The following is a 27,497-nucleotide window of genomic DNA, read 5'->3' as shown; positions in this document are numbered from 1 at the left end:
TGTGCGAACGGTGGGAGAGCGGAGAAGAGAGCGAGCGAGCACCCCGCTGTGTGAAATCCTGCCGTCAAAGCAACACTGGGGGAGGCAGGGTATAATGGTGTAGCAATGGTGATTAATGCCCAGAACATTGTTTGCGGGTATTGGGGTGTGTGTGTGTGTGGTGGTGGTGGTGAGGAGAGGTTGTCCTTTGAATGCGGAAAAGTAGGTGTGACCTTGTGTAGGAAAATAAAGAGATCCTTTTAGCGTGTTTGGCTTCTTTGCCTCCCCTCGTTCGTTTGACGTGGAGATAATGGCCTTCGGGCGGGAGGGAAGAAAACAGTAGCTGGATCATTTCAAATTTCACTTACTCTCCTGCCTCACTTCAATATGTCTGAGCGACTCCAGATACTGGAAGACTTTTGAATGAAAGTGTTACCTCCATTTTTTTTTTAAAAGAGGGCCACTTGGGGAAAAAAAAAAGATTCTAAGGAATTCCTTGTTTCTTGATTAAAGAGAAGGCATTGAATATACTGTTCCTTGGCAGCCTTTTCAGTGTCCGGTTTTTGGTGTGTGTGTGTGTGTGTGAGAGAGAGAGAGAGAGAGAGATCAGCTGTATTGAGAAGAGAACGTTTCCTGTGTTCTCATTTTATTTACAACATATTTTACGCTTAATGGTAAGCAATGAAAATATTTTTAAAACTCATTTCTAAACTCCATAGCTATTTGCATATTCTTGGTTCAAAATTGGATTAGCTCATTTCAAAATTGTCCAAAGCAGAAAAGTGCGTCAAAAAAAAAAAAAGTGCAAAAGTGGAAGGTGTGTGGAAGAGGGGGTAGTCTTATACGGCGAGTATATAACAAACTCTATATTTTGAGTGGAAATGTTGGGGGTCGTCTTATACGCCCAGTCGTCTTATACGCCGCAAATACGGTAAATAAGATAGAATCAAGAAGAGTGAAATGTGTGAGAAGCTAATATAGAAGATATAGAATGGTAAATAAAATAGGTAATGGCATGTAAGATGAGCATGAACTTAATTGAAGTCCATGTAGAGAGAGGTATCTGGGGCCAAGTTACTTTCCTAAAAGATCTCTTATATTTTTGTGTTTTGTGTGTTTATGTATGTGGGAGAATTAATAAAACCTTGCAGGAATGTAGGATGAGAATAATGGTAATCAAGTCAGAGAGAAATAGATGATAATTATAAATTGGATAAATATAGAGAAAAATAATAATAATAATGAAATTGAATAAGAGTAAAGAGAAATAAGGAGAAATTTGATAAGAGATATTTGCATGTTCATATGGAAATGGTCTAAAATAGAATTATGTTGTATTAAATAATGTTTTATTTGACTTGTAAAATTTATAATGGAAAAAGGTTTATGTATTTAATGGTTAATGATGGTTTATTTGTCTTTAAAATTAATAAAATTTGTTTAAAAAAAAAAGGATTCTGTACAATAGTAGTGACTCAGAAATAACTTTTATTAAGTGACCAAGTCTATCATGGAACTTGTGGAAAACCCTCAAAAAACCTCATGATTCATCCTTTTACAAATACATTTGCTAAAACTCACGTTCTCAAAGATCCAATCTACTGGGTGTTGGTTGGGTGTATCACATCAGGAAGTCTAGATGCAATATGATATTTTAAGATTCAGATGATGGCCCAGCCAACAGAAATATCTATTTCAATATCTTGAAACAATTCGTGGTTAGAAAATATTGAAGACCAATCACTTGGGACTTGATTATAACAGTGGAGAACTTCTGAAAAGGTAAGAAGGAAAGCAAACTTTAAAAGGCCATGAAGGAAAGAGGTTCTGGTATTGCGTAGAACAGAGAAGTTGCTAGGGATTGGCTTGTGTCATATTCATTGTAAGAGATGACATTTCTAATATTTCTACTGTGGTTCCACAGGAGTACAGTTGGCAAAGCAGAATTAACAAAAATACTTTGATTATACTACCTTCCCAAATAAGAACACTTGTCCTAATAACCACAAAAGCTATGCTTTGTTCCAAACATTTCTATAAATGTCTTTTTATCAGCCATATTGCTACAGTGCCAGACTGCAGCTTTACTTTGAAATTGTATTAATACAATGTAGGAAAGATTATGGCTCAGCAAAGATATATTTAAGATTCCAAAAGAAACACTGCAGATATTTATAATGTGCACCAGACCAAGGTTCTCAAGTATCATATTGGAGTGTGGCTGGTTTATTTGGGATTTGCTTTGTCTTTCTTCTTCCTCCGATACGTAGCTCTAGCTATTCATTTAAAGAAAGCTGTGTAAGAGATTCACAGGAAAGGGGAGATGTCATTTCACTATTACGGTAGGGCACCACAGAGTTTCAGGGTAGAGGAGGCAGTGAACAGATTTGAACCTGCAAAGAATAAGGTAAGAAGTTATACTCTAATCCCGCAAATATATTATCTAACTATTTTCAGTTTTCATGTTTGAATTTCTTAACAAGTAGGATAGAGGTTTAGGACATAATGTACACACCGAGTTGGATCTTGTTGTATACTGAATACTTCACCCACACTGACAACGTTGCGTTTATTCTCAGGGCCACCATAACTCAAGGTAACCTAGAAAAAACACACATTGCCCACATATTCAAAACTGTACTTTTTAGAAAGAGTTAATTAAAAATTGGAACACATTCAAGTCCTAAAACTGAATTCTACAGTTAATATAATTACTTATCAGGGATTGGAAATATATTACAGTCTCTCTAGGATTAGGACCAACTGAAACATCTTAGTTGGGGAAGGGGAAATGAATAAAATCCCACAACTGCTGCTATCAGGTTAAACAATCATTAAACTATTATAGGGGGGAAATCATTTTTTTTTAATCTCCTTATAATAGCCATCTTACTTAAGGGAAGAAATCAAATATTTGTTTTTTTATCTTTGAGTGTACATTACTGGATGTGAAAGTAAGGCCAACATAATCAGGATCAGTTTTTAAAATACAAGTAATCCTTGTTTAGTGAACATTTGGTACTGGCAATTTGTTATTAAGTGGCTAGTAAGGGAAATTGCTACTGTGCTTATGATTTTATTTCAGCTTTCCTTTCCAGGACAGATCTGTGAAGGTAATAAATGTGAAGATTGGTTGTAAAGTTATTGTTTCATCACTGCTGTTACTTGAACAGTTGATAAACAAGGCAGTCACTAAACAAGGACAAGGTATTCATAAAATTGACAAAAGTTCCCTGGAATCCCAGAAGTATAGTGTTTATGTTATTTTTCTGCATTGTCCCTCGTTTTCCACAAATAGTATTCAAATAAGTATACAAATTTGACACTGACATTTAACTTCTTTCCCAATTGTTTTATGCACATCTTCAAAACCTAGCCTTTGCCTCAACAATAACTGAAGAACAAGTAACTCTTATTGTTTACATTTACTTAGAAAATGCCCATCATTTCTTCTCCTTGTTCTTCCCATTGCCATGAGAGAAATTCACAAAAGGCTTTTATATTTTGATTGTACTACATCAGCACTGTCGCAGATGACAAACTTGCAGCATAGTCTCAGGAAGAAACTCCCATGAAACAGACCTTTTTAAGGAGGGAAGAGGAGGTAGGGGAGGCAAGATGCTTAGTTTAGGAGAGTTGTCCTTACTTGTCTGAGTGCAGCTCTACCACGCAGCCGCTGTAGGTTTTCCAGATGAGAGTGAAATAAAGGGCTGTGTAACAGTTTCACTTCCAAGAGCCCCTCAATGATGTAGCCAATGGTGCAATCATCAGGGAGGCGAATTCTCTCTGCAGTGCTGATAAAGCTGCCAAGGCTACAGAAAGCAAAAGTCAAGGAATGAATCTCTCCTTCCTTCTATTTGGGCCACAGGTGGGAGCAAGCATTCCAACTGCACCTACCTAGCCCATGGGCTCATCTTGAGGGCCAGGCCTCTGCTGATGCAAAATCCAGCACCACCTGTGGCAAACCAGAATTTTGTAGTGGTCTAGCAAAATAAATAGAGATGTGTTAGAACAGCTGAGCATTCTTTTTGTGATCAACTAGACGTCATCAAATCTGACTATTAGAAAGCCTCAGAAATTGTTCGAACTTCAGGAAGCCAATCTTAAACCAAATTTAAATTTGAAGAAACACACCAGACTTTCTTTGTGTATAACCAATTCTTCATATAGTTTCAATGAAATTGGTTCAAGCAGACTTATGGAAGCAGATATGTATAGGATTGTAATCGTAATACTATTTTCTATGGCTGTAGAAAAGAATAATCAGAACAATTAATTATAGAGAAACAGCCAATTGTAAGTAAAGGGATGAAAACACAACTGTATCTATAAATTCAAAATTTAAATTTTGTAATTTGTTTAAAATATTAAAAACTGCACATTTCTTATTTCACATTAAAAGGCTTAGATCTTTTAATTTCTTTTGTTCTGAAGTGTTAGATATTTACAAATATATGTTATCTATAAGTTGCATAATTGCCTAATTACTAAAAAAGGATCATTATTTCCATACTATGCTCTTTACTGTAGGATACAAATAAAAAAGATTATTAGACTTGCTCAGACATGATAGCATCATCTGATTTTTTTCCTATAATAACAGCAAAATATATGTTAATTTCTATGCCAACAAAGTGGGCTGTGTTTTTCTAAGGCAATCTTGTAAATAAAGCTTTCAATTTTATTAGGCGCTATGACTGGCAGTGAAGGATGGAGAAGATGGCATTTAACCTAAACCAAAACGATTGAATTGCCCTCCTCTAGTGATTATTCTGGTGTTTCTGCTGGATATTATTCTTCCATCAGTTTACTCATTTTGGTTGCAAGACATACAGTCCTCACTAACCCTAAACTGGACAGGCAGCTCCATTGCTAAGTGGCTCCTCACATGATCATGACTTTTCTTTTTGTCTGGAGACAAGAGTAGTTAAGTTTCTCACCTTGGGCTTTTGTTTGCCTCCAAATCATTCTATTTTGTACAAATCAAAAGCAATGTGATCACATTGGCAGTCTGGGGCTGGAATCTCTGCCCTGGGAGAGGAGAAATAGGAATGGGGAGAAAAAAAGCAAGTAATTTTTGTAGGCTATTTCTTCTTTGCCTGAATCTTTCCCACTGCCAGTGCAATTCCATTGTTTTCAATGTGCAGAAGAGCAAACCACTTGCTCTCTTAAAATCCCTCTTTAATATGTCTGTCTGGGGAGGGGGGAGGAAATGCAGAGAGGCTCTCCTCTGTCACCTCATTCCCTCCTGCTTTGCAGAGTGGAGAGATTGAAGAAGGGATTTAGAGTACTGTAAGCTATTTCTATAGCATGTCTGTAGTTCTCATCCCTGGGCTGCTAGCACAATTCCATTGTTTTCTATGTGTGGAAGAGCAAAAAGGTTACTCTCCCGCAATCTATTTATTTCCAATCCCTCTGTACTGAAGGGTGAGAAAAATCACGCTCAGGCACAAGATGAGTACTGATTATAATGGCAATCACATGACTGAGGGACACTACAAAGGTTGTAAATTGGGTATAAAATTATTTTTCAGTACAGTTGTAACTTTGAACAGTCACTGAAGACATGGTTGATAAGTGAGGACAATCTGTAATAAGCTTTTAAATGGCGTATTGAGTGTTGCAATCCAAAGTGGGTGAGATGGAATTTTTTCAAAACTTAAGGTACCCACTTTGTTCCTAAAAATCTTCCACCCTACCTAATCCCAAATAATGCCAAAAACCCAGCTGAAATTTGCTAGTTCTAGTAATTTTAAGAAGGGGAGTCTCTGGTAGCACCTTTTGAACTTCTGCCTAAAGTACTGCTATCAAGTGCTTTTGACTAAGGGCAGCTCCAATGGAAAGATCATAAATATGGTTATCATTTCTGCTTATTATTCTGAACTTATTAAGCACCTGTGTCATAAACATAATCCAATTATGGACTGATAAACTGGAAGGATAGATGGCAATTCTACACCTTGTTTCTAAAGGATGCAACCTTTTTATATTATTCACAACAGGTTATATTATATGGAGGGAGAGAGCAGTAAATTTAAGCCAGAGGGGAAGCACTGCTACTGGAAAAAAAATCTATCTATCAGCAGTCAATTCAGTACAACAAAGGGAGCAATATAGTCTGAAACATCTGCAAAAATCAACTTCAAGTCATGCCTCTTAGGGAAGTGTTGCCCGCTCCCACACTGGTGGGATAGAAAACTAACAAAGCAGGGTGAGGAATTCTAGATGAACGTAAACGTGCAAGATTACAAGGATCTGATTTTTCTCAATTCATGAAAACCAACAGTGAAAGAATCCGCTCACAGATCCATCATTCCGGAGATGGTCTGCTGCTTCAATTGGATGGTCCAGACTTGGTCTTCCTATATATATATCTTGGCTGTGTGAAAAAGCAGATAAAAGACTCAGGAGGCTCTTCAAATTCACATAGTTGTCATCGTCTACATGGCAAAACCACCTGCAGAAAATGCAGAAAATAAAATTGCAGTGGAGGTCATAACAAAGATATAACAGAGCTCTCTTTAAAGAAGATCTCATTTTTCAGATCTATGCATTGCTGACAATGCAAATGACATAATTAAAATGCCTGGGAATGGGGAGAGAACAAAGGGAGAAAATCTTTTCAACTACATAAAATTAGATCAAACACAACATTCTCCTATTTTATCTGCTGATCACAAGAATAGCAGATACTAATTGAGGAAGCCAAAAGATAAATGAAAGTACCGTAACTATTTATGAAACAAGTGATTTCCACTTACTTTTGCCCAGACTCTAGAAATTTATCATATTCCACAGACATCTTGCAGCAGAGAGCTTGGCGGGTGTGAACAGCTGAGCAATTTGTATTAATTATATGATCCCCTATAAAATAAAATTGATTGCAAAGGAACAAGCTATGTAGTTTCTGATAGCAAATATAATCATATTCATAAATGAAGAAGAGCCCTGAGTGTTATATCACATCTATTGTTCTATGCCGCTCAGAGTCACCTTTGGTGAGATTGGCAGCTACATAAATTTGATTAATAAATAAACAATTATCCAGTGCTAGCTGTGAAGGATCTGGACTGTGCATCAAATAATGTCATGCTGTAAGAATATGAAATGGAAAAAACAAATGGGCAAGCTTCTGAAGTTTTCACCAGGAATGTAAGAAAATTATTATATCATTTAATAGTGCTATAGGTTTTTTTTACAATTCCATGTTCCACAACTATAAAGCTGCAACATATCTTACAGTATAGTAAATTGAGCTCTGCAAGTACTATTTATCATTACAGCTTCTGGAACATTAACAGTCTGAAGGAATTTAAAAATATAAGCATCAATGCAAAATTCTCAACGGAGGCAAATAAGGAAGCATTTCAAAAAGAAAACAATCTTTTTGTACCTAGAAGTGGAAATAACTGAGTGTAACATCATAAACTAAACTAAATCTAACTCTGGACAGCATCTATTCCTTGCCTCTCAGGACAGGAACTGATTCCTGCACTCCTCAATACAATGCCTGAGCAAGGGATCGTCTTTTTGCAAAGCATATGGTCTATATAATCCTTTCTCTAAAAGGATAGTGACTGGTAAGAGTGATTTGCATCTTATTTTAAATATAAACCTGAAAAGTGAATAACAGTTTACCTGCTCTGAGATACAGCTCACGATCTTCCCCGTCTGTGAATACAAACGTCTATAGGATACAAATCAAGAATTACTCATCTTCTGAAGATTTCAGAGTAATATTGTTAATTTCAGTCAGAATGTTATATTGGTTTCTCACAGCCTCAAGCAAAAAAAGGAATCTTTTTTCCCCTTATTATAGGTTTCAAGAGTGTTAAGCACATTATCTGAAAGGCCAGTGGCCCCCAATCTTTTGGGCACCAGGGACAGGTTCCATGGAGAGCGGCTTTTCCGTGGACCAGAGGGGGCACAGTTTCGTGCGCTGCCTGTATCCTGCACGTGTGCAGATGGGGCTTTCTTGGTTTGCATATTCTCAATTGAATTATTGTACAACTACCACAAATAGCCAATTATGATCTACCTTCATGCAGAAAAACATGCCAGAATCAGCATGCATGGATGCAGAAGTGACCTGATGCATGAGGAATCTGCAGAGTTGCTTCATTAGGAACAAGGGATGGGGCTAGCTTGAATAGCCTTTGATTTCTGCAATGTATTATTTACTCATGCCAAGGATTCCGTTATAGAGAGCTTCTAGAACTCTAATGTCATTGGGGAAAGGAGGAATATAAGTAGGTAAAATTATCTTTTTATGTTAATTGGATGAGATATTTAACTTCAACTATTGTGTTGTCATAAAAAAAGAAAATGTGCAATCATTTCCCCAAAGGCGCGTTTTTAAGGAGGAAACTGGACTTGCTTGCTTTTTCTTTGGGGAAAAAAGTTATCTCCTGAAAAAAAAGTATCTTTGGGACAACCACGACCTGGATGACTGAGAATCTCTATAAGACTTTTATGCAAATCATGTGTTTCCCACACTCTGATGGTAAAAAAAAACACTATGTTCTTTTAAACCTTTGAAAAATGCTTTAACATGCACCTTTATACATAAACTGTTAATAATAAATATCACTAAAAAAACAATATAACCATTAAATAGTGTTCTTACCTGACCTTTGGCCTGGGATATCCATGTTTGGAACAGCAAGTTTAGCCTTGTTTTATGATATTTCCTTGTGGTTTTCACAGCAATAAAAATATCTTTCAATTCCAATTTTTTCTTAGGAGAGATCTCAGCAGATTCTGTATATATCACATTGTGTGGCCTTTCATTTGTCTTTCCATTAGATTTCAGATGGAATTTACCTGTGTCTGTGACATAATGATTCCATTTTTCTAGTAGATTCTCTTTTGTTAAGGGCACTATATTGTCAATCCCAGCATCCAAAAGATTGGGGGAATTGAACTCCACCTGCTGAAGTGGGGTATCATTCTTGTTGAAAGTATTAAAAACAAGAGATGGATGTGGCCGAGGATAGATCTTAAATCTCCAGCTGGATTGAAATTTGGGAATCAGCAAAAGGAGAAGTGTGCAAGTGATAACTGAGAGCAGGAAGCATATCTTACTGAGCCTAATGCAAGAGAAGCTCATTCTTCAGCCCCTAAGGGCATTTGCCATCTTGTAAAACTGGGATATCACTTCCCAGTGATGATTAAGTCTTTGAAATGAAGCCCAATTGTGTAAAAATTCTTGAAGTTGTGGGACTTTTATAGTTACACAGTATCATCTTTGTGGCATTCAATCATTAGGGGTTGATTTTTTTGCATACCTGGGCCTGGATTTGTCATCCTAAAACACAGAATTTGTGACCTGTTATATGAGAGACAAAAAAGAAAAGAAACTTGAATGTTTTAAGTAACCATGAGATAAGAATCAAAGTGCCTTAAAATCATCAAGAAGATGGTTACTGTGGACTAACATGTGAATATATGAAACTGCTTTATACAGATTCATAATTGATCTCTCTATTCCAGTATTATTGTGACTAATAACAGTTCCCATATCTTTCCAATTATCTGCATTTGTTTTGGTTAGAACTTTAGTGAGGGATACTGTTGAAACTCCGCTATTACAAAAGAAAAACTGCACATTATGCAAAAAAAAACCAACAGTGCAGTTTAGAGCTTTAGGTGCATTATTAATGAAAATGACCTTAAATAATGTTTCGGAAACATGCTGAAAGAAAGGGAAATAAAATCGAAAAAGAATTCTTATGCTGTGAGTTTCTGTCACTTGTTCTATTGATTTAAGCCTACTTAAAAAGGGGTCTACAATACTTAATTATTGTATATAATCTATATATACAGTCTACAGTATATTTAGTAGAAACTCCCTTCCTGAAAATAAGGAGATAAACTTAATTGCATTTTTGGATGATGAGGCTTATTTTGGGGGAAATAAGTGAAACCAAATTAATAATTGAAGTTAGATGGTTTATTCAAGAGAAGAAAAAAGACTCACAGAAACTTTCTGTCTAGAAACATGCATTGTGAATGATATACTGTTAGATCACATACCATTAGTGGGTGTTGTTGAATTAAGCAATGGATAATATATTATCTCTTTTCCCAACCTCTATTTTTTCTTCCTGATGCTCTCCCTTTTCTCTCTTATTGACATGTTTTCTCTTTTTCCCATCCAGCAGATTTCCAGAAAAACCAGTTCAACCTTGCATAACCCTCTGAATTAAGTGTTTGCAAACTGCTTTTGAAATAAGGCCAAAGAATACATGAAATTAAGGCAAGAACCACATTGGCCATCATCCCTGCTTTATATTATAGATGTTGTGAAATACATTGTAGAATTGCAGTTCATTCTGCCCAGAATCAGATGCATTAAATCAATTGTGCTTAGGAAACCTCAATAGGACAAACAAATGAAATTTTACAGATTTGTTCTTTAAGTGCACTGATGCCTTGGTAAATAAATCTTTGGAGCTCCCCACCAAATGTCAGTATGAGATCAATTAATATATCATTCCAGTAAACAAACAAAAAGTACAGCATATATTCCAAGCAATATTTGTACTTTTTTCAGAAACCAACAACTACTCCCCCCAAGAACTGCTTCTTGTTGACAAGAAGCAACAGATGGAAACTAACCAAGGAGAGAAGCAACCCAGAACTAAGAAGGAATTTCCTGACAGTTAGAACAATTACTCATTGGAACAACTTGCTTCCAGAAGTTATGAATGCTCCAACACAGAAAGTGTTTAAGAAGAAATTGGACAACTATTTGTGTGAAATGGTATAGGGTTTCCTGCCTCAGCAGGGGGTTGGACTAGAAGACCTCCAAGGTCCCTTCCACCTCTGTTATTCTATTCTAAAGGAGGAGGGTGACATTTTTACAGGTTGCTAGGCGCTGTAATCCTTGGATGATGATGATGATGATAAAATAAAAAGTCACTGAGTAAGAATTTATTCTTAAGTAAACTTAGAATTGCGGCCTCAAAATCATTTTAAGGTCAATTGTAATTTCAAGCAGAGACAATTTAAAGGCCACGTACTCAGAAAAAAGTCCTAGGGTTCGTCCGGGCTTTTTCTGTGGGACAACCAGCTGTGCGGGGACCAGGCCTCCCAAAGCGGTTGCCTCGATTCCTCACCATGGCAACACACACACACACACACACCCCCTTGACTCCCCCTCCTCTCCCTCCCGCCCCGTGAGAACGCGACGGGAATTCCACCCCTCTCGCTCCCCGCCAGAGCGAAGATTTCACTTACCGGCAAGGGCCGGCTCCGCTCCCGCTGGCGGCGGAAGAAGCCGGGCCGGGCGCTTGGCTCTCGTCGCGCTCGCTGACCCAGGCTTCGAGCCCTCGCCGGGCCGAATCAAGCGGACACCGGTGGAGGGGTGGGGAAGAGGGCGGTCGGGGAGGAGAAGAGAACAGGGGTTACGGTCCCTTTAAGGGCTTTACCTGTCGCCGGCTTGACCCGGTTGCGTAAGTGATCCGGACGTGGAAGTGGGAGGGGAGGACGTGACCCGGAGGTGCATGGTGCGAGGGTCAATATGCCGCTACCCGTCCAAGTCTTCAATTTACAGGTATCGAGGAAGTTTCGAGGGGGTCGCTTGAGGGGCGGGGGGAGGTCTGGCCGCAGGGCGTGTCTTGCGGCGGCGGCTCGAGGCGGAATTAAGGCGGTGGCGGGAAGGAGGCTGCATCGGCGGCGGCTGCCGAGCGGCTCCTCCGGTGGGATCAGCCCATGTGTTATTCTCGGAAGCCGCCCCCGGGCTGCCTCCAGGAGGAGGGGAGGCGGCGGAGGCAGGCGGGAGGCAGGGGCGGCCTCGAGCGAAGGCAGATGATCCGTTGCCCGGAGGGCGAGTGGTTGGCCAGGGCCGTGGCCGCCGGATGGAGAGGCCCCGCCGCCTGGTGCGCTTGGCTCTGCTGCGCCCCCCTCCCCCCCCTCCTCTCCCCTCTCTTGCTGTCCATCTGGTTTCTGTGTAGACGCGGTAGAGGTGACCTTCTTGGGGGGCTGCCGGCCAGCCCGAGGATCGGTCTGCAGCTTCTCGCTCCACGTAACGGGCTGAGGACACTTAGTAGACATTTATAAAGATAAAGAGGAATAGGACAAGGAAACCATCCTGATGATGTTACCTAGTTTGATAACGAAACGCTCAGAAGCTAAATTGAAACAAGCTCGGAGAGCAAAACCACCGCCAAAAACACTTAAGATACGCCTGTAGGAATTCCCGAAACAGAGCAATTGGGCTTCGTTTGAATGCTTTTAAGAAGTCTTTGGTGGAGGCCTTTATTATTATTTCCCCCCCCCCCACCAGTTGTGCCGTGATGGGGGAAGTAGATATAAATGATTTTTCAAGATCAGCTAAATACCACTGAAAGAGAATTAAACTCTCCCACCGTTTGCATATCTCCTGGTCATGAAATGCAATCCCCCAGCAAATGCTGCCACTCAAAAGTTGGAATAAACTGGCTCTTTTTGTTTTTTGGTGCTCTTGTAATTGTGCATTTGCTTCTGGAAATTAAAAAAAAATATCAATCACAATGATGTCTGAAATGTAATGAGAAACTGAAGTACCTGTTCAGACATTTGGACAATCCTATCTACTATGTCAGAAACTTCACAATTGTTGGTTTGTTAAGAATAGAATCGCAGGACAAAAGTAAGGATGGAGAAACTTTTGCATCTTTCTGTCTCCTTCCTGGTTTCTCAAAGGTTTTTTTTTTTAAAAAAAACCTTTCTGTTGTTGATTTTAACTGATGACCAAAACCAACAACCTTGAAAGATTACAATAGAGGGAGGAATTTGATGTTGAATTTTCTCTCTGATCAGTGTCTCCTAAAACATTTTCCAAATGTCAGAGGCTTGCTGCGTTAAGAAAAACAATGTCTTAGAAATTGCAATTTTTGCTTGCCCCTCCCAAAACTGATTCCTCCTCTTTTTTAGAGATGCCATGTATTTTTCCAGCTCCTCTTAAGGGCATTATGGAAAGTTTTCTGCACCCAAGTTCATATTATCATGTCACAAATCACATGAAATGTATCTGTTCTAATTTTACTGTTTATAATACAATATTTAGGAAATTATGCATCTAAGCCAGTGGGTTTGACATTTGTTGCTTGTTTAATGTGGCACGTAAATGCTAATTCTTTATAACTTTAAGATGGATATAAATAAAGGCCTATAGTGAAAGAGAAAGAAAGCCAGTTCATATTATTCTAAGCCTACCATGAATTATAGCTGTTTATGACTGCAGGGGCATTAACTTCCTTTCTTTCCTTTAGCAGCTGGCGAGCTCTGTGTCAGGGCGAGGGGGTACAGAGAGTCAGGACAGGATGAGGGATAGTTCAGTTCCAAGCTCAGCTTCCTCGTCAGTGACAGATCTATACAACACTCCCCGCAGCAGTAGGTCAGACCTCTTCCTCCCAGGTACATCTGGAGACTTCAGCCTGAGTGCCTGCTTATCAGCCTGCACCCTACTTTATGAGGTATCTCAAAGGAGAAAGCACTCAAGGATGTCTGAGTGAGAATGACTTGAGTTTTATCAACATTAAGGCATATTCTTTTTTTTTAAAAAAAACATCCCTTCCTTTCTCTGAATTGGATGTATTTCAAAAAAACAAAGGAATTTGTTACATGCTGTTGAGCTGCTAGCAAAGATATTTGTCTCCCATTGTCTAAGAATAATTGAAAGCTTGCAGACTCGAAGCAATGGGCGACAGACTATAATTTTCCACAGCAGTTGTATGGCTTTACTTTGTTATGTATGTAATTTGTGTATTTTAAACATTTTTCTACTTTTAAGTAGGGATTTAAACACAACGTTGCATTATCTATTTTTTTCTTAACAAATGTCATTACTTAAAATCAAAGCAATGGACATTAACACAACAGCAGGATTATCCGACTATACTAAAAGCTGCAAGACTGGTTTGGGATCCATTGTTTGATGGTGGGTGGGAGGGAATGCATAGCTGAGGTACTGGCATGAAGAAGGCTGTCTCTTTGGAAATAGCCATCTTTTATTGGAACAGGGATAAGTGGTCCAGAGACCGCATATGGCTCCTGTATTGTTTTGGTTTGTTTTTAGTGGCCTCCAGAGATCACATAGTTGAAATTTGGTAGCAAATTGTATTCTAATCCCTAGAAATAAAAACAATGTGTGCAAAAAGTATAGTCTAGCATGAACTCTTTCTGCAATTCTCAGAGACTCCATAGAACGGGTGAAGCCAAAAGCTAGGCCTTTTAGATATGTTTTGAAGAAGCTGAATGGCTTTAAGGACTGAAATGATTGCCTTACAATATTTCATCTCTTAAAACCTCCAATAATTCTTTCCAAAATTGTGCTTTTTATTCTTCTTCTAGGTTTTGAAGTACTCTATTGATATAGTTTAGTACTGTACAGTCATGAAGTTGACAAAAGGAGGTCTCCTTGTAGTGGCCATTAGATGAGCGCTCTGTTGCATGGTATCATCCTGATATTGCCCTGTCCAACATGACATTTAGACATACCCAAATTAAAACAAAGTAGTACTTTGCCATAAAAAGCTTGTTCTCAAAAGACAGGGCACTCAAAAAATAAGGTCTAAACAGTCAAGACAACTCATAAGTAAAAATCTGCCCTTTGTATATGTTCAGATACCCCACCTTTAATCATAAAGAATTCAAATTATGCTTTCTTCTAAAAAGACTATCCTGTGAAAAAAGCACATTTTTCTTGAAATGTCTTGTTTGTATAGTGGAGTGCATTGCAGATTCTCAATTGGAAAAGCCTTGGTCAATACAAATGGCTTTGAGTCAGGCTTTGGAGAGTTTCTCCTAACCAGACAGGACTAGAGTTATGAAACCTGTGGCCCTTCATACGTTGCTAGGATAGCTATTTCAGTCCCAACCTTCCTAACTAGTAGATATTTCTAATGGCAAGTATAGTCAAATGGCATTTGCAGAACTTCAGGCAGCCAATCTGCATTCTATTAAGATGACCAGTGATCTGACCCTGATACTTTATCTTCAAATGATCATATAAATTTAGTGGCTGAAATGACTGCAAATGAAGTAAATTGATAAAGCCTAGGTTTATCACTGCTTCATTATCCAGACCATTTGGGGCATAGGTTAATTGGAAAAAATCATGAGGATCTCAACTTAGATGAATGCCATAAACCTTGGATGGGTTCAGGTAGCTATTGTCCAGCCTTTTAATGTATCCTTTGAAATAATAGAGTTTAGGTGAAAAATCACAATAGCAATATTTATTTCTTCAAGTTATATAGCCACTCATCTCACCTACATGACTCTGGAAAGATCACAACATTATCTCTTCACATAAGAATATAATTAGGATCTCATGGAAAATTTTCTTGGGATCAAAGATTTTCAATCTTTCTTCATGATGCTTGTGTCTCAGCAAAATAATTTTCTAATTAAAGGAGATAAAATATCCTTCATATTCTGTTAAAATGACAAGCTCTTAAACCCCTTTTTGTTGATTACAATTAAAAATGGATTTAGAAATAGAGGAACCTTGTTAGGCCTGCATTGCATATATTTTGTACAATGTAGCATTTGCCTCTTGATTCACCACAGTCTTTGGGTTGGGGTATGGGGTCGCTCTGTACTGTTATAAATCAAGAGTGCAACCTATGACATCATATTCAATCTCTGCTTTCACACCACAGTGAAAGATTGGTAATAGATAGGTTGTCATGCTATAAAACTAATTTTCTTTCATTTCTCATTGGTAAACGTCTAATAAATTTCCAAGAAGCCTAGATTCTCCTCAATCTTTTGCCTTCATGTCCTTATGGGCTTTCTAAAGGAACTCAGTTGGACAGAATATAGACTAAAAATAGATCTTTGGTATGATCTAGTGAGATTCCTGATACTGATGTCCTTTAGAACAAGATTACATCAAATAAGTGTGAAAGATGACACCTGTGGAGGATCAGACATGGCTTTAGACCTAATTGTGTTTTTCTCCTAATTGTGTTATAAATGGTTTTACTTTTCTTTGCATTTTTAGCCATGTTGTTGAAATGTGCATGCTTGCTTGATTTATCCATAGTGTATTATTTTGTACGTTTTCATGTGCGGAATTGTAACTCTGCATTTGTTCATGCCATGTAAAGTTACTTCTCTGTGTTTCAGTTCCTGGAAAAAATTCATGATGAGGACAGTCTTCCTTCCCCTCTCCCAAAAGTTTTAAAGCCCAGAAATCTCCCTGAATTGCCCCCTTATAAATCCAGCCCTGATCTTGGATAATGAACTATTGCAGAATAACAACAACAATAATAATTTCAGACTATTATTTCATGTTTCAGCCTTGGCAGTATTGTGGAGATACAGTATACTCAGTACTGTACATAGTATACCGTATATGTGCTCTTGGGTTTGACTGAAAAAAATTCATAAAGATTCAGTGGATTTCCTTGTTAACAATTATTTCCACTCATTATGAATGAAAATTAAAAATATGCCCAGAATTTCCTATGACTTATATGAAACAATATAAACTTTAGATTATAAGATGACAAGTAAGAAAAATATCCCAATTTAATTATGCTAAATTCTGTTAATTTTTTTCTCAATATAACATTGTTCCATTTGCTTACTATAAGAACAAACTTTGATACATATACATGGTTCAAACTGAGGGGATTAAACTGCCGTTTTTGGTTCAGAAAATGGTTAATCATCTCTGTTTTATTACTGAGAGCAAGGAAATCTATTGAGTGAATTAGTGGCACAAAGTGAGGGTAGTATTTCTGGGAGGCCTGGAAAACAACTTCGTGGAGTGAAAATCCTAAGCTGTAGATGCATTGCTTAAATGTCAAGTTCAGTTATATTTGCTGATGCATGGGAATCTTTCCCTTGGGGCTGGGAGGGAGAGACTCTTCATTTCTGTTTCACTCACATGCTCTGCTGTTACAGGGTGCGGTAGAGCCCATGCAGATTGATGTAGATCCCCAAGAAGATCAGCAAAATGCACCTGATATCAACTACGTGGTGGAGAACCCAACTCTGGTATGTGCTTGAAGGCAAAAAGGACAGAACGGGCTTCTTAGAATTGTCTTCCAAAACCTAGGTTCTCTATCAGTCCTTACTTTAAGCAAAAACTACCTGCTTATTGTTTTACTTGTAACCTTTGCTTACATGTTGAAGAAAAATGATTTATATTGTTGGTTAAAATGGCAGGCGAGAGGGAGCTGAATAACAACTCTTTCACATTGTGTAACAAAAACAGTCCACAGTTTTCTTCATCTTCTATTGATAAAGTGTCTTTTGAATGAAGCTTAACTATTGAAGAACTTATGAAAATACCTGTGTTGCTTTAGTGGCTCCAGTAGGGAAATAGGTTGCCATTGTCTTCTCCCAAGATGCTTTTTCAGCTTCCAGTCTTATAAGTATCAGCCAGCTTAGCTTTTTGAGACTGGATGGCGCTATCCGCTTGTCATATTTCATATAACTATAAGTCCTTGAGTTGTCAGTTTAAAACCAATTCTTATATTTAGGGAGTGCTTTTGATTATAAACTTTACAATAGCCCTATAAAATAGCTCAGGATTAACTCTATATTGGGAACAAAATTACCAGTGTCTAGATGAACTTCATATCTATTGCCTCAAGGGAGCAAAATCATTACTGTGATAACTGTACCTCCTAGTTCTTCCTTCTCTGCTCTGCAGAGATACCTGTTTCACAGATTACAGAATATAATAAAAATGAAACAAATGTACAATTTGTCATTAAGAAGCAAAAATATGCAGGAATAATTCCTGTATGCTTTAGGATCTAGAGCTAGCAATCATCTGGGAACTCTATGGTTTCTCTATAGTTCTTGAACTAAAAATACCAGGGGCCTAATAGTTGGGCTAATACACACTACCGTCTATGATCTCTTCATTCCGGTTGGAGCAGGATCTGGAGCAGTATGCAGCAAGTTACAGCGGCCTGATGAGGATTGAAAGATTGCAGTTCATTGCTGACCACTGCCCACAGCTGCGAGTAGAAGCCCTGAAAATGGCGCTCTCATTTGTCCAAAGAACATTCAATGTGGATGTTTATGAGGAGATTCACCGGAAGTTGACTGAAGCTACCAGGTACTAAGATGAAGAAGGGTCTTGAAAGGCTTATTGGGGATGCATAGTGCTAAACAAACAAACAAACACACACACACACACACACCTTTAGTTGATTGACTTTGCATCTATAGCTATATATGTGTGTGTGTGTGTGTGTGTGTTTCATACACACACATAGAGAGAGAGAGAGACAGAACGTTAATGACCAACATACAACATAATTACAGTTAAATATAATAAAGCATTCATACAAATATGAATGACATGAATTAAATATTGCATGACATTATGAATATTATATATAAAATCTATAAAAGTAAGCCTATAAACTTATCAAAGTTTTTAAAAGAGTCTGGTGTTTTAAAACTAACATTCATACAAATGTGCAACAAAATATAGGATGTAAATTGTCATTTCTAACACAAAATCTAATAGATATCAGATATTATGGCACAAATTTCATACAGTACTCCCTGAAAGCACTTATCCCTTTTTGATGTCTGTAGGTAATATAGTAAAATTTAAAAGCATTCAGGGAGACTATATTGTGCCTTTTAAACAATGGAAACTAAAGATAAAATAAGCGGATGCTCTGGAGAATTTTCTAATAGCATGCATAAATATCCTTATAAAAGGGACAGTTCAAAAGAAAATGATCAGCCTTCCCACCATTACCCATTCTGCATAGGCAAAGCTGTTCATTGTAAGATATTCTCTCATACTTCCAAGTCAATAGCTGGTAAAACATTTAAGTTGTGCTAACATCCTACCTTATCTATATTTAGATACTGGAGTCTGTCTAAGGTATTTATCGACTGTACTGAAATTGAAGGTAGAGCACTTAAAGTTTTCTGTTATGACTATTATTGCCAAATTCCATTCCCATGGACATTTTGCACTACCATGTATACATATAAAAAGTAGAAAGCCCTGGGGGAAGGCCCCTTTCAGCCAGATGACTGTTTCCAGAAGGTTATCTTTTTTACTCAGCTCTTGCATATGGTTTCAATTTGAAATTCTTCTTTATATCTTAGGAGCCATTCGTGCACCCAGTAGAAAGGGAGCCCTTTCATTTGTTTTCTGGTATTTTGATGAACTGAACTAAGCATTAGAATCAAATATAGCTGAAAATGTTTGCTGCTTAAATAAAAGCTTACCTAGCAGAGAGATAGAGCGTAGTTAGGCTACTAAAGTCAGCTTTTGATTGTCTTGGCTCTTTATTTACCTTCTTTGATTAAATCACAGATATGTTGCTATTCCTCACTCAAACTGTGAAACAAAGGGATCTGTAGTAGTTTTCCTATATAGGTCATCAGTTTTAGTTCCCAACAATCCATTCAGCACATATACAGGAGTTCTATATATGAGTGGAACTTTTCTGAATTTAGAGTTTCACTCATCAAATATCAATAGTGTCTAGAGCAGGGGTGTCCAACCGTGGCAACTTTAAGACTTGTGGACTTCAACTCCCAGAATTCCTCAGCCAGCTTTGCTGGCTGAAGAATTCTGGGAGTTGAAGTCCACAAAAAGTTGCCAAAGTTGGACACCCCTGGTCTAGAGCCAATTAATTGTACTCCTAATTATTGCTATGATCCTTCTCAATCCTTGTAGATTGTGGCAGTAGATAGATTGTTACTATCTGTAGGTAACAGATTATTCTGCGTCCCTATACACTTTGTGTATCTACTGTTTCCTTTTCAGAGAGCTGCAGAACACACCTGATGCTGTCCCAGATGGTGGGATAGATCCTCCTCCTCTAGACACAGCATGGGTTGAGGCTACACGCAAAAAAGCTCTCCTCAAACTGGAAAAGCTAGACACAGATCTTAAGAATTATAAAGGAAATTCAATCAAGGAGAGCATCAGGTAACACAAGGGAAATTAACAAATGAAAACAAAAGAAATTGGAGTTGGTAGTTAGTTACGAATTGGTAAAACTAATCTCAGAATAACTTTTTAAAATGTTATCTGGAATCATTTAATGGGTTGTGTATACTTCAAATGACATTTTCTTGAATTTATTATTTACAGTTTTCTGATACATGTTGCCATGAAATAAAACCATGAAGGAATCTTTGTGCAGAAAATGCTACACATTTCCTTTTCACATGAAAGGGGTTTTCCATAATCTGTAGTCACAGATCATTTTTCAAATGTGTCTTGAGAAAGAAAATTGAATGATTGAACTGTTTTTCACTCGTTCCCAAGAATTAAATAGTTTGCTCTCTTCTCTTGTGAACCTTCAGAAGGTAGTGTGAAATATACTATATTTGTTCTGAACATGTAATGTGTGAGACACATCTTACCCCCCAATATAATTTTTCCCTTCTGTGACCCACATTTTTCCTAATGCTGCTACTGCTTATTCCCACTCTCAGATTTTGCAGTGCATGTATCTTGCACTCTTCTCAATGTAGTATACATTTGTTAACTTTGATAATGTGTGTAACAGTTGTATTCCTCAGCACTGGTGGACATTATTCATGGTAGCTTATGAATAGTTTTTCAATGAAATAAATGTTCAGAAGAGGCAGTGGATCTGTTTAGCAATGAAGCACAGTGGACTTTGTAGTAGTATACTAAAAAGCATAATAAAGAAGTCTATTTGATCCTCATTTTTAGGTTTCTGTGGAAGTGTTGATGCTAAGTATCTGCCAGAAATATCTTTACCATGTGTTAACCAGTAGTTAGACTTTTTGGACAAGGGCAAACAATGTTTAGGGTTATGTGTTTCTGATACTTATTTGTTTATAACTGACACCTGCCTGCTTTTTAGGAGAGGCCATGATGACTTGGGAGATCACTACCTTGACTGTGGAGACCTCAGCAATGCCCTTAAATGTTATTCACGAGCCCGTGATTACTGCACCAGTGCAAAACATGTTATTAACATGTGCCTCAATGTTATCAAGGTAAACAGCAGTTTATCTCAGCAGTCCTTTATTTGGAAAAGGGAGAGTAGTAAAATTTAATCACTGTTCAAAATAGACTCCCCCCCACAACTCATAATTAACATATAAACCTTCCTTCCTTTTCTATCTTTGCATTTCAAATTTCCAGTTTTCCCATCAGTACTTTTCACGAGGACTCAGTCAGTAATAATAGGCTACTGCAACTCCTTAAGATCTCTTTTCACAATTACCTCTTTTATAGAGGTACATAATTGAATGTGTCAGGTAATGGGTTACTCAACTACATCTGGACTTGATTCTTTGCAGGTCAGTGTTTATCTTCAAAACTGGTCCCATGTCCTGAGCTACGTGAGCAAAGCAGAATCCACGCCGGAGATTGCAGAGGTACTAAGCTTTTCTCCATCTTGTCTGTGACAAGACATTCCCATGATAGATTCAAGATCGTCTACTGACTTTCCCAAGCGAATGGGAATTTGGAACTAGTCATATGCTAGATCCTGCTAATTCCTTGTTTGCCTTTAATTACCCTGTTTTGATCTCCTGATAAAATACAGTCCTTTGTGGTGCTGTGTACTGTTTTAACTTGTAGAAAGATTGTTAAAGAGCTATTTAATTAATAATGAACTTGGAAGTAGACATGAGGTTCAGATTCCTCTCTGAAAAGAAGCAGAGATTCAATTTCATCATTGGCTTACATGATAATATATTGTGTACACGATCCCTGTTTAGAGCTTTGAGTGACTCCATCTGCATTTCAGATGGGTTCTTGATCCCTGCCAAGGGAAAAGAAATAAGAGAAAAGAACTGCTTCCTCAGGCAACCTGAATGGAATGAATTAGCTGAAATATTGTCCATTGACTGATTTTTCTCCCTCCTCCCTGTCTAGCAAAGAGGAGAACGAGACAGCCAGACACAGGCCATCCTTACCAAATTGAAATGTGCCGCAGGTGAGAAAATGGTTTGCTTACTTAACTGATACCATCCTCAGTGTTTGTGGGAATGGTTGTATCCAAGCGGTGCGATAGACTAGCAAAATCTTCCAATTTGCTTTTCCAATATTATATTGTAACTGCACAAAGCCACTCCCCCCCGAGTCAGTCTCTTCCTAGGAACTATTATTAATTTAAGAGGCTGATGCTTAGGTTTCTCTGTGACCCCTGGCCTTCTCTCTCTTCTGATTCCCCTGCACAAAAAGTAACTTTGTTCTCATTCTTAGGCTTGGCTGAACTAGCTGCCCGGAAGTACAAGCAGGCAGCAAAGTGCTTCTTGTTGGCCTCATTTGATCACTGTGACTTCCCTGAGGTGAGGATGTGGAAGTGATGGGAGCTGGCAAAACAGTGGGGTTTAGTGTGAAGGAAATGGCACTACGAGACCATATGTGACCTTTTCCAAGCTAAATCTGGAGAGATCAGCTATTTTTCCCCCTTGTGTTTTTTTTTTTTCCTGGGAAACCTGGGGAAAGGATTCAGGCAATCTTGGGCTCTTTATCTCTATTCTTTAGAGGCTGTCCTTTCTCTCTTTTTTCCTAGCTGCTCTCTCCTAGCAATGTAGCTGTATATGGTGGACTGTGTGCACTAGCAACTTTTGACCGACAAGAATTGCAACGTAATGTCATCGCCAGCAGGTAAACGATTTGCGGAACTTTGATGATGAAATAAACTAAATTATAAGGGACATGTTAGTGGATTTATTAATGGGAGCAGACAAATGGCAGGACTGAAAGAGATTAAGTACTCTTCCTCATCTTGTATCCAGCATGTTCCATTTTAAGTTCCTCTGATTACTTTTCCTTCATACCGATAGTGCTCAACTTATGACTGGTCAATTATGGTCGTATGTCAAGGACTACCTGTAATTTTAAGAAAGGCAGGATGAAGAATTACAGACTTACTCCCATCTGGGTCCAGATTTTAGGCAGTCACGCCTTTCCACTGCCATGCCCTCTGGCTCTTGAGACAGTGGTCACTCACAATCTTGTAGAAATGATCACACAATCAAAAGGACTTCTCCATTGAATAGAGTAGCCCTCTTTGAAAGAGACATAAAAGATGACTTGACTTCAGGTTGTGTGACTCCCTTTGTATCTACAGCTCCTTCAAACTGTTCTTAGAGCTAGAACCACAGGTGCGTGACATCATTTTCAAGTTCTATGAATCCAAATATGCTTCATGTCTCAAGATGCTGGATGAGATGAAGGTATGTCCTAGAGTTTTAGTGTTCCTCAATATGTTTTGCAAAACAGTTGCAACAGCATTTGAACTGCGAGAACCCTTTGGGCAAAACTACTCAAGTATAAGGAAGCCTGGCTTAGGAAGGGGTAAGCGACAGACTTCAGAGATAATACCATGTCATAGTTGGAATGAGGGGTGGGGGGCAAGAATTTCTGCCCTTCTTGCACGTTAACCTTAATCAATTACACTCTGTTTCATTGTGTTCAGGTAAAATGTTCGGGCTACTAGGTATTAAGCTCAATCTGAAAAATGGAAAAATACGTTATAGCTATGTACTGTTATAAGTACACAGATTCCTGTTAAATATCTTTTTTAAAAAAAATCAGGAATGAAAGCAAATAAATGTTGCTAGAGGAAAAGAGTGTCCATGTAAAGCTGTTAGGCTGAAATTGTACTATCTTGAGAGTTAGTCCAGATACATGCCTAAGATTTGTCTTTTGTCTTCTCACTGTCTCTTTCAAAAAATTATCTTGGCATGCTTTGGATGTTGTTATGGGGGTGGGGGTTGAGACTGGCTTGTTCGGGGGGTGGGGGGAGGAAATGGAAACAGTTAATAGTTTTGGATATTCTTTTCCTCTGTGGCTATTACAGTTACTTCCATTCTCCCAGATTAATGGCACATTAGTAGAAAGAGATTAATGGATGTTATGGTAACTCCAAAGGAAATGTGGCAGTGCCTTGGTAAATCTTATTAGGTAGATTCAGTGTTTCTTTTCCATTTACTATTAACATTTTGCAAACTTTAGAAATGATTGTTTTATAGAGCAAAGCTTTGGAAAGCTTTATGTCCATTCTTCTTGCTGTTCTGGACAGGATAACCTACTATTGGATATGTACCTGGCACCTCATGTGAGAACACTTTACACCCAGATACGAAATCGGGCCCTTATCCAGGTATCTGTCTTTACCTGTGGCTGCAGTTGTGACTTTCCTTTGTTCCTCTCTTCACTGAATGCAGTGCAGAGTCACTCTTAGAATATTTCTCTGTCTTTTTTTCTCGCTTGACTTTTCCCTTTATTCCCAGTATTTCAGCCCCTATGTGTCAGCAGACATGCGCAAGATGGCCACTGCTTTCAACACTACTGTGGCAGCTCTGGAGGATGAACTCACTCAGCTGATCCTAGAGGGGCTAATAAATGCCAGAATAGACTCCCATAGCAAGGTGAGTCCCAGTCGCATAAATACTCCTCGGTCTCTCTGGCCACTTCTGAAAGCCAGTGGCTAGTTAGACAGAATGAATTTAATTGTTTGCACATAGTAATTATGACATGTGGGTAATCCACAACTTTATTGGGCCCCACAATTGAGCCCAAAATTTTTGTTGTAAGGAAGACAACTGTTAAATGAGTTTTACCCTCTCCTTGCTTGGCACAGTTGTTAAGTGACTCACTGTAGTCGTTAGGAACACAGTCGTTAAGTGAATTTGGCTTCCCCATTGACTTTGCTTGTCAGAAGATCATAGAATCTGATCAAGGACATTGCGACCATCATAAATACCTGCCATTTGCCAAGCATCCAAAATTTGATCATGTGACTATAGGGATGCTGCAGTGATTGTAAGTAAAAAAGGTCATAAGTCAGTTTTTTCAATGCCGTGGTAACTTTGAACGGTCACTAAATGAATGGGTGTAAATCAACAATACCTGTAGTCTAGATTACCTGTAGTCTATAATATTTTAGCCAATATAAAAATCTATATATTGTAGACAAGGTATAACTCCTGGTTATCCAGAAACCCTGCTTCAATTTTAAGTTCTTTTTTAAAAATCCTTTTATTTCTATGCAAAAAGAATTCAGTTCTTTTGGCTTTTGAATTTTCAGAAGATGCTTTTTGCTGTTTCATTTCCCCTCAACGAATACTAGAGAGGCTTTTGCATTTTGCTTCTCAGACATCATTTACTGCTCCTCTTCACCTCTAATAGTCTCTGTATCTCCCCCGCTACTTAATCTTATTCTGTAGATTTTGTATGCCAGAGATGTTGACCAACGCAGTACTACCTTTGAAAAGTCCCTGCTCATGGGAAAGGAGTTTCAGCGTCGCGCCAAAGCTATGATCCTACGAGCTGCTGTCCTGCGTAATCAGATCCATGTGAAGGTGAGCAAAAATGCCCTGCATTCTCCAGGGGTTTGCATCTTTGTGAATCAGCATCAACCAGAAGTTGGTGTAAATGTAAATGAGGGTATTTGGACTGAGCTGATCAGCAGAACCAGGGCAAGTAGTTCCTACGCATCTCCTGAATGACTTCAGCTGATGCTTAAATATTTGAAGGCCACAAGCAGGTTAGATAAGACACTTTCTTAGAAACATCTTATTAGTTCAGTACAGATTTTGCCGTTGACGTAAGAAGAGCCTTGCTGCATTAAGCCTAAGGCCTTTCTAGTCAAATGTTCTGTTCTGTAATAACCAAACACACCTATCCACTTGGGGACCTGACAGCAATAGCCCTTTTTCAATGTGGCTCCCCATGAATTGGGATGTAAGAATCTTTGTTTATGACTGTAGCACTGGTATGTAGCCCTCAAGATGAACAGTGGTTGTCACTCCAGTTTGAGTCCATTGTACATGTGGTAGCAATGAATGTCATTGTTTTATTAAGTATTATGCACAGAGCTTTCTGCAGCAGGAAGTGACAAAATGAACATAATCCAAAGGTGGATTTTTCTTGGCAGATCTACAGGGAAGATGCAGGAAGAGGGCTATGCGAGGCATTTGAAAGAAGCAGCTGGGAACGGCTTTTGAAGTAGTTGTGTGATCCTAGCAATAGACATAACTGCTTGAACTATTCAGAGGAAGAGGGCTTTGCTTGCACACATTACAAAACCCTTATTTCAAAAAGTTTTGCCCAGCCTTAGAGGAGACCTTCATCCTTGGGGTCTTAAGTCCTCAGTTTCCCTTAACTGTGTTATACTTTGTGAGACAACCTAAAAGATGGTGCTCTTCTACCACTGGCCCTTTTTTTTTTCTGAAGGAGTAAAACTATGTCTCTCAATGCTGTCTAAACTTTTAGTCCCTAATTCTTTTCCATTCGTCTGGTTTTGGCTCCCTGGGGGTGTCCTTCACTTGCCTGCTGGTGTGACAACTTGTGGGATGGGAGATGAGCTCTTTCTCTATCTGATTGCTTACTGGTTCTTGGGTCTCTCTCTTGCCTTGTTACAGTCTCCTCCACGAGAAGGAAGCCAAGGTGAACTCACTCCAGCAAACAGCCAGTCCCGGATGAGCACCAACATGTGAAGCTCTCTGAGCCAACAAAAGACTGTCCCTTCCCTCCCTGCCCCACATACCCAGGGCCATGCGTATCCAGTACCCACAACATCAACTGTCCCTTGGTGCCTTTTCAGACTCTCTGGCTGGGGGGGGGGGGGAGGAGGGGGCCAGGCTGTTGAAGGCAAGCTTTGAGAGTCTGAGAACTCCTTTTAGAACAGACAATGTTCGTCAGATGCAGCCCTTTGAGAATATGCAAGCCTGCGAGCTGGCTTCATCCTATCCTTCCCGGGGTTTCTCACAAACAGAAGCTGATCTTGGTTTCATTCAGCTGCCAAAAAGAGCTTTGTTGTTTTTGTTCAGTAAAAGATAAATAGCATGAATCTGGAGGACATGTGTGTTCGTGCAGAACTTTTCATTTGTGCGAATGCATCGTCTCAGGCCCTGAGAGTCTCTCTTGGACAGCATCACAGGAAAACAGGCATCCTTTCCATTTATTCACTTCTGGGCTGTGTTTTCATTCACCTGGAATCAGCTCCATTTTAATCTGTTCTTCCTGTGTTTTTTTAGTGTGTGTGCTCTGTCTTGTTTTCACATCCCCAGACCTCAGATGAATAGTTGGTTCCTTTGATAATTCCTGCTCCAAATGGGATGGGGTGGGGGAACATATATGGAATTATCTCCCCCTGCACTTGGGTAGGACCTGCCTGGGTGCCTGCACTACTACTTTTTAATTTACTTCATAACAAAAGGGGTATGTGGTTACAGGCCTGACAGATTGTGTTGCGTTAAGAAGCGTAGGTTGGGTGTTTGAGTGTTCCAGTTACTTATATTTGGGGAGGTTCATTGGGGTTCATCCCAAGGAAGCAGTTACAAATTTGGATTTAACTCTTGGCCAATTTATCTACAATTTATCCCAGACACTGTTAATGTTGTTTAGTTTAAAGCCACATTCTCTCCTATGCATTAAAAACATAATTGCAATGATAACGGCAGATCTGAACATTAATTCTTGCTCTCCTCCACAAACTTCTCAACTCAATTATACTCTAGTACAGATAACCGAAGGATGCAGTTTTGAAATTAAGGATTGCTTGAATTACAATCGTAGATGATATTGA

At 38.7% G+C, this 27,497-nt stretch overlaps 2 protein-coding genes across 2 annotated transcripts; one reads left to right on the top strand and one right to left on the bottom strand.

Moving 5' to 3' along the window:
• Positions 1-1,450: 1,450 nt before the first annotated feature.
• Positions 1,451-11,424, bottom strand: RFNG (RFNG O-fucosylpeptide 3-beta-N-acetylglucosaminyltransferase). The gene is made up of 9 exons (XM_026667349.2): positions 11,221-11,424; positions 8,606-9,307; positions 7,618-7,666; positions 6,741-6,843; positions 6,283-6,436; positions 3,877-3,962; positions 3,626-3,791; positions 2,495-2,580; positions 1,451-2,372 (listed from the first exon to the last, which is right to left on the bottom strand). The coding sequence occupies exons 2-9, from the start codon at positions 9,086-9,088 to the stop codon at positions 2,306-2,308; spliced, it is 1,194 nt and encodes a 397-aa protein (XP_026523134.2). The 5' UTR covers positions 9,089-9,307; positions 11,221-11,424; the 3' UTR covers positions 1,451-2,305.
• Positions 11,425-11,452: 28 nt separating this feature from the next.
• Positions 11,453-26,768, top strand: GPS1 (G protein pathway suppressor 1). The gene is made up of 14 exons (XM_026667348.2): positions 11,453-11,536; positions 16,882-16,974; positions 17,868-18,049; positions 19,733-19,897; positions 20,808-20,943; positions 21,250-21,327; positions 21,830-21,890; positions 22,160-22,245; positions 22,473-22,567; positions 23,034-23,139; positions 23,988-24,068; positions 24,199-24,336; positions 25,135-25,269; positions 26,332-26,768. Exons 1-14 carry the CDS (start codon positions 11,504-11,506, stop codon positions 26,404-26,406), a joined length of 1,464 nt encoding a protein of 487 aa, XP_026523133.1. The 5' UTR covers positions 11,453-11,503; the 3' UTR covers positions 26,407-26,768.
• The last annotated feature ends 729 nt before the right edge of the window (positions 26,769-27,497 follow it).

Source organism: Notechis scutatus, chromosome 2 (genome assembly GCF_049901735.1).
Source record: "Notechis scutatus isolate UNSWTSFEM ecotype Mainland chromosome 2, rNotScu1.2, whole genome shotgun sequence".
NCBI classification, from domain to species: domain Eukaryota; kingdom Metazoa; phylum Chordata; class Lepidosauria; order Squamata; family Elapidae; genus Notechis; species Notechis scutatus.
The sequence above is the reverse complement of the archived record's forward strand: the minus strand, read 5'-3'. Positions and strand labels throughout refer to the sequence as shown.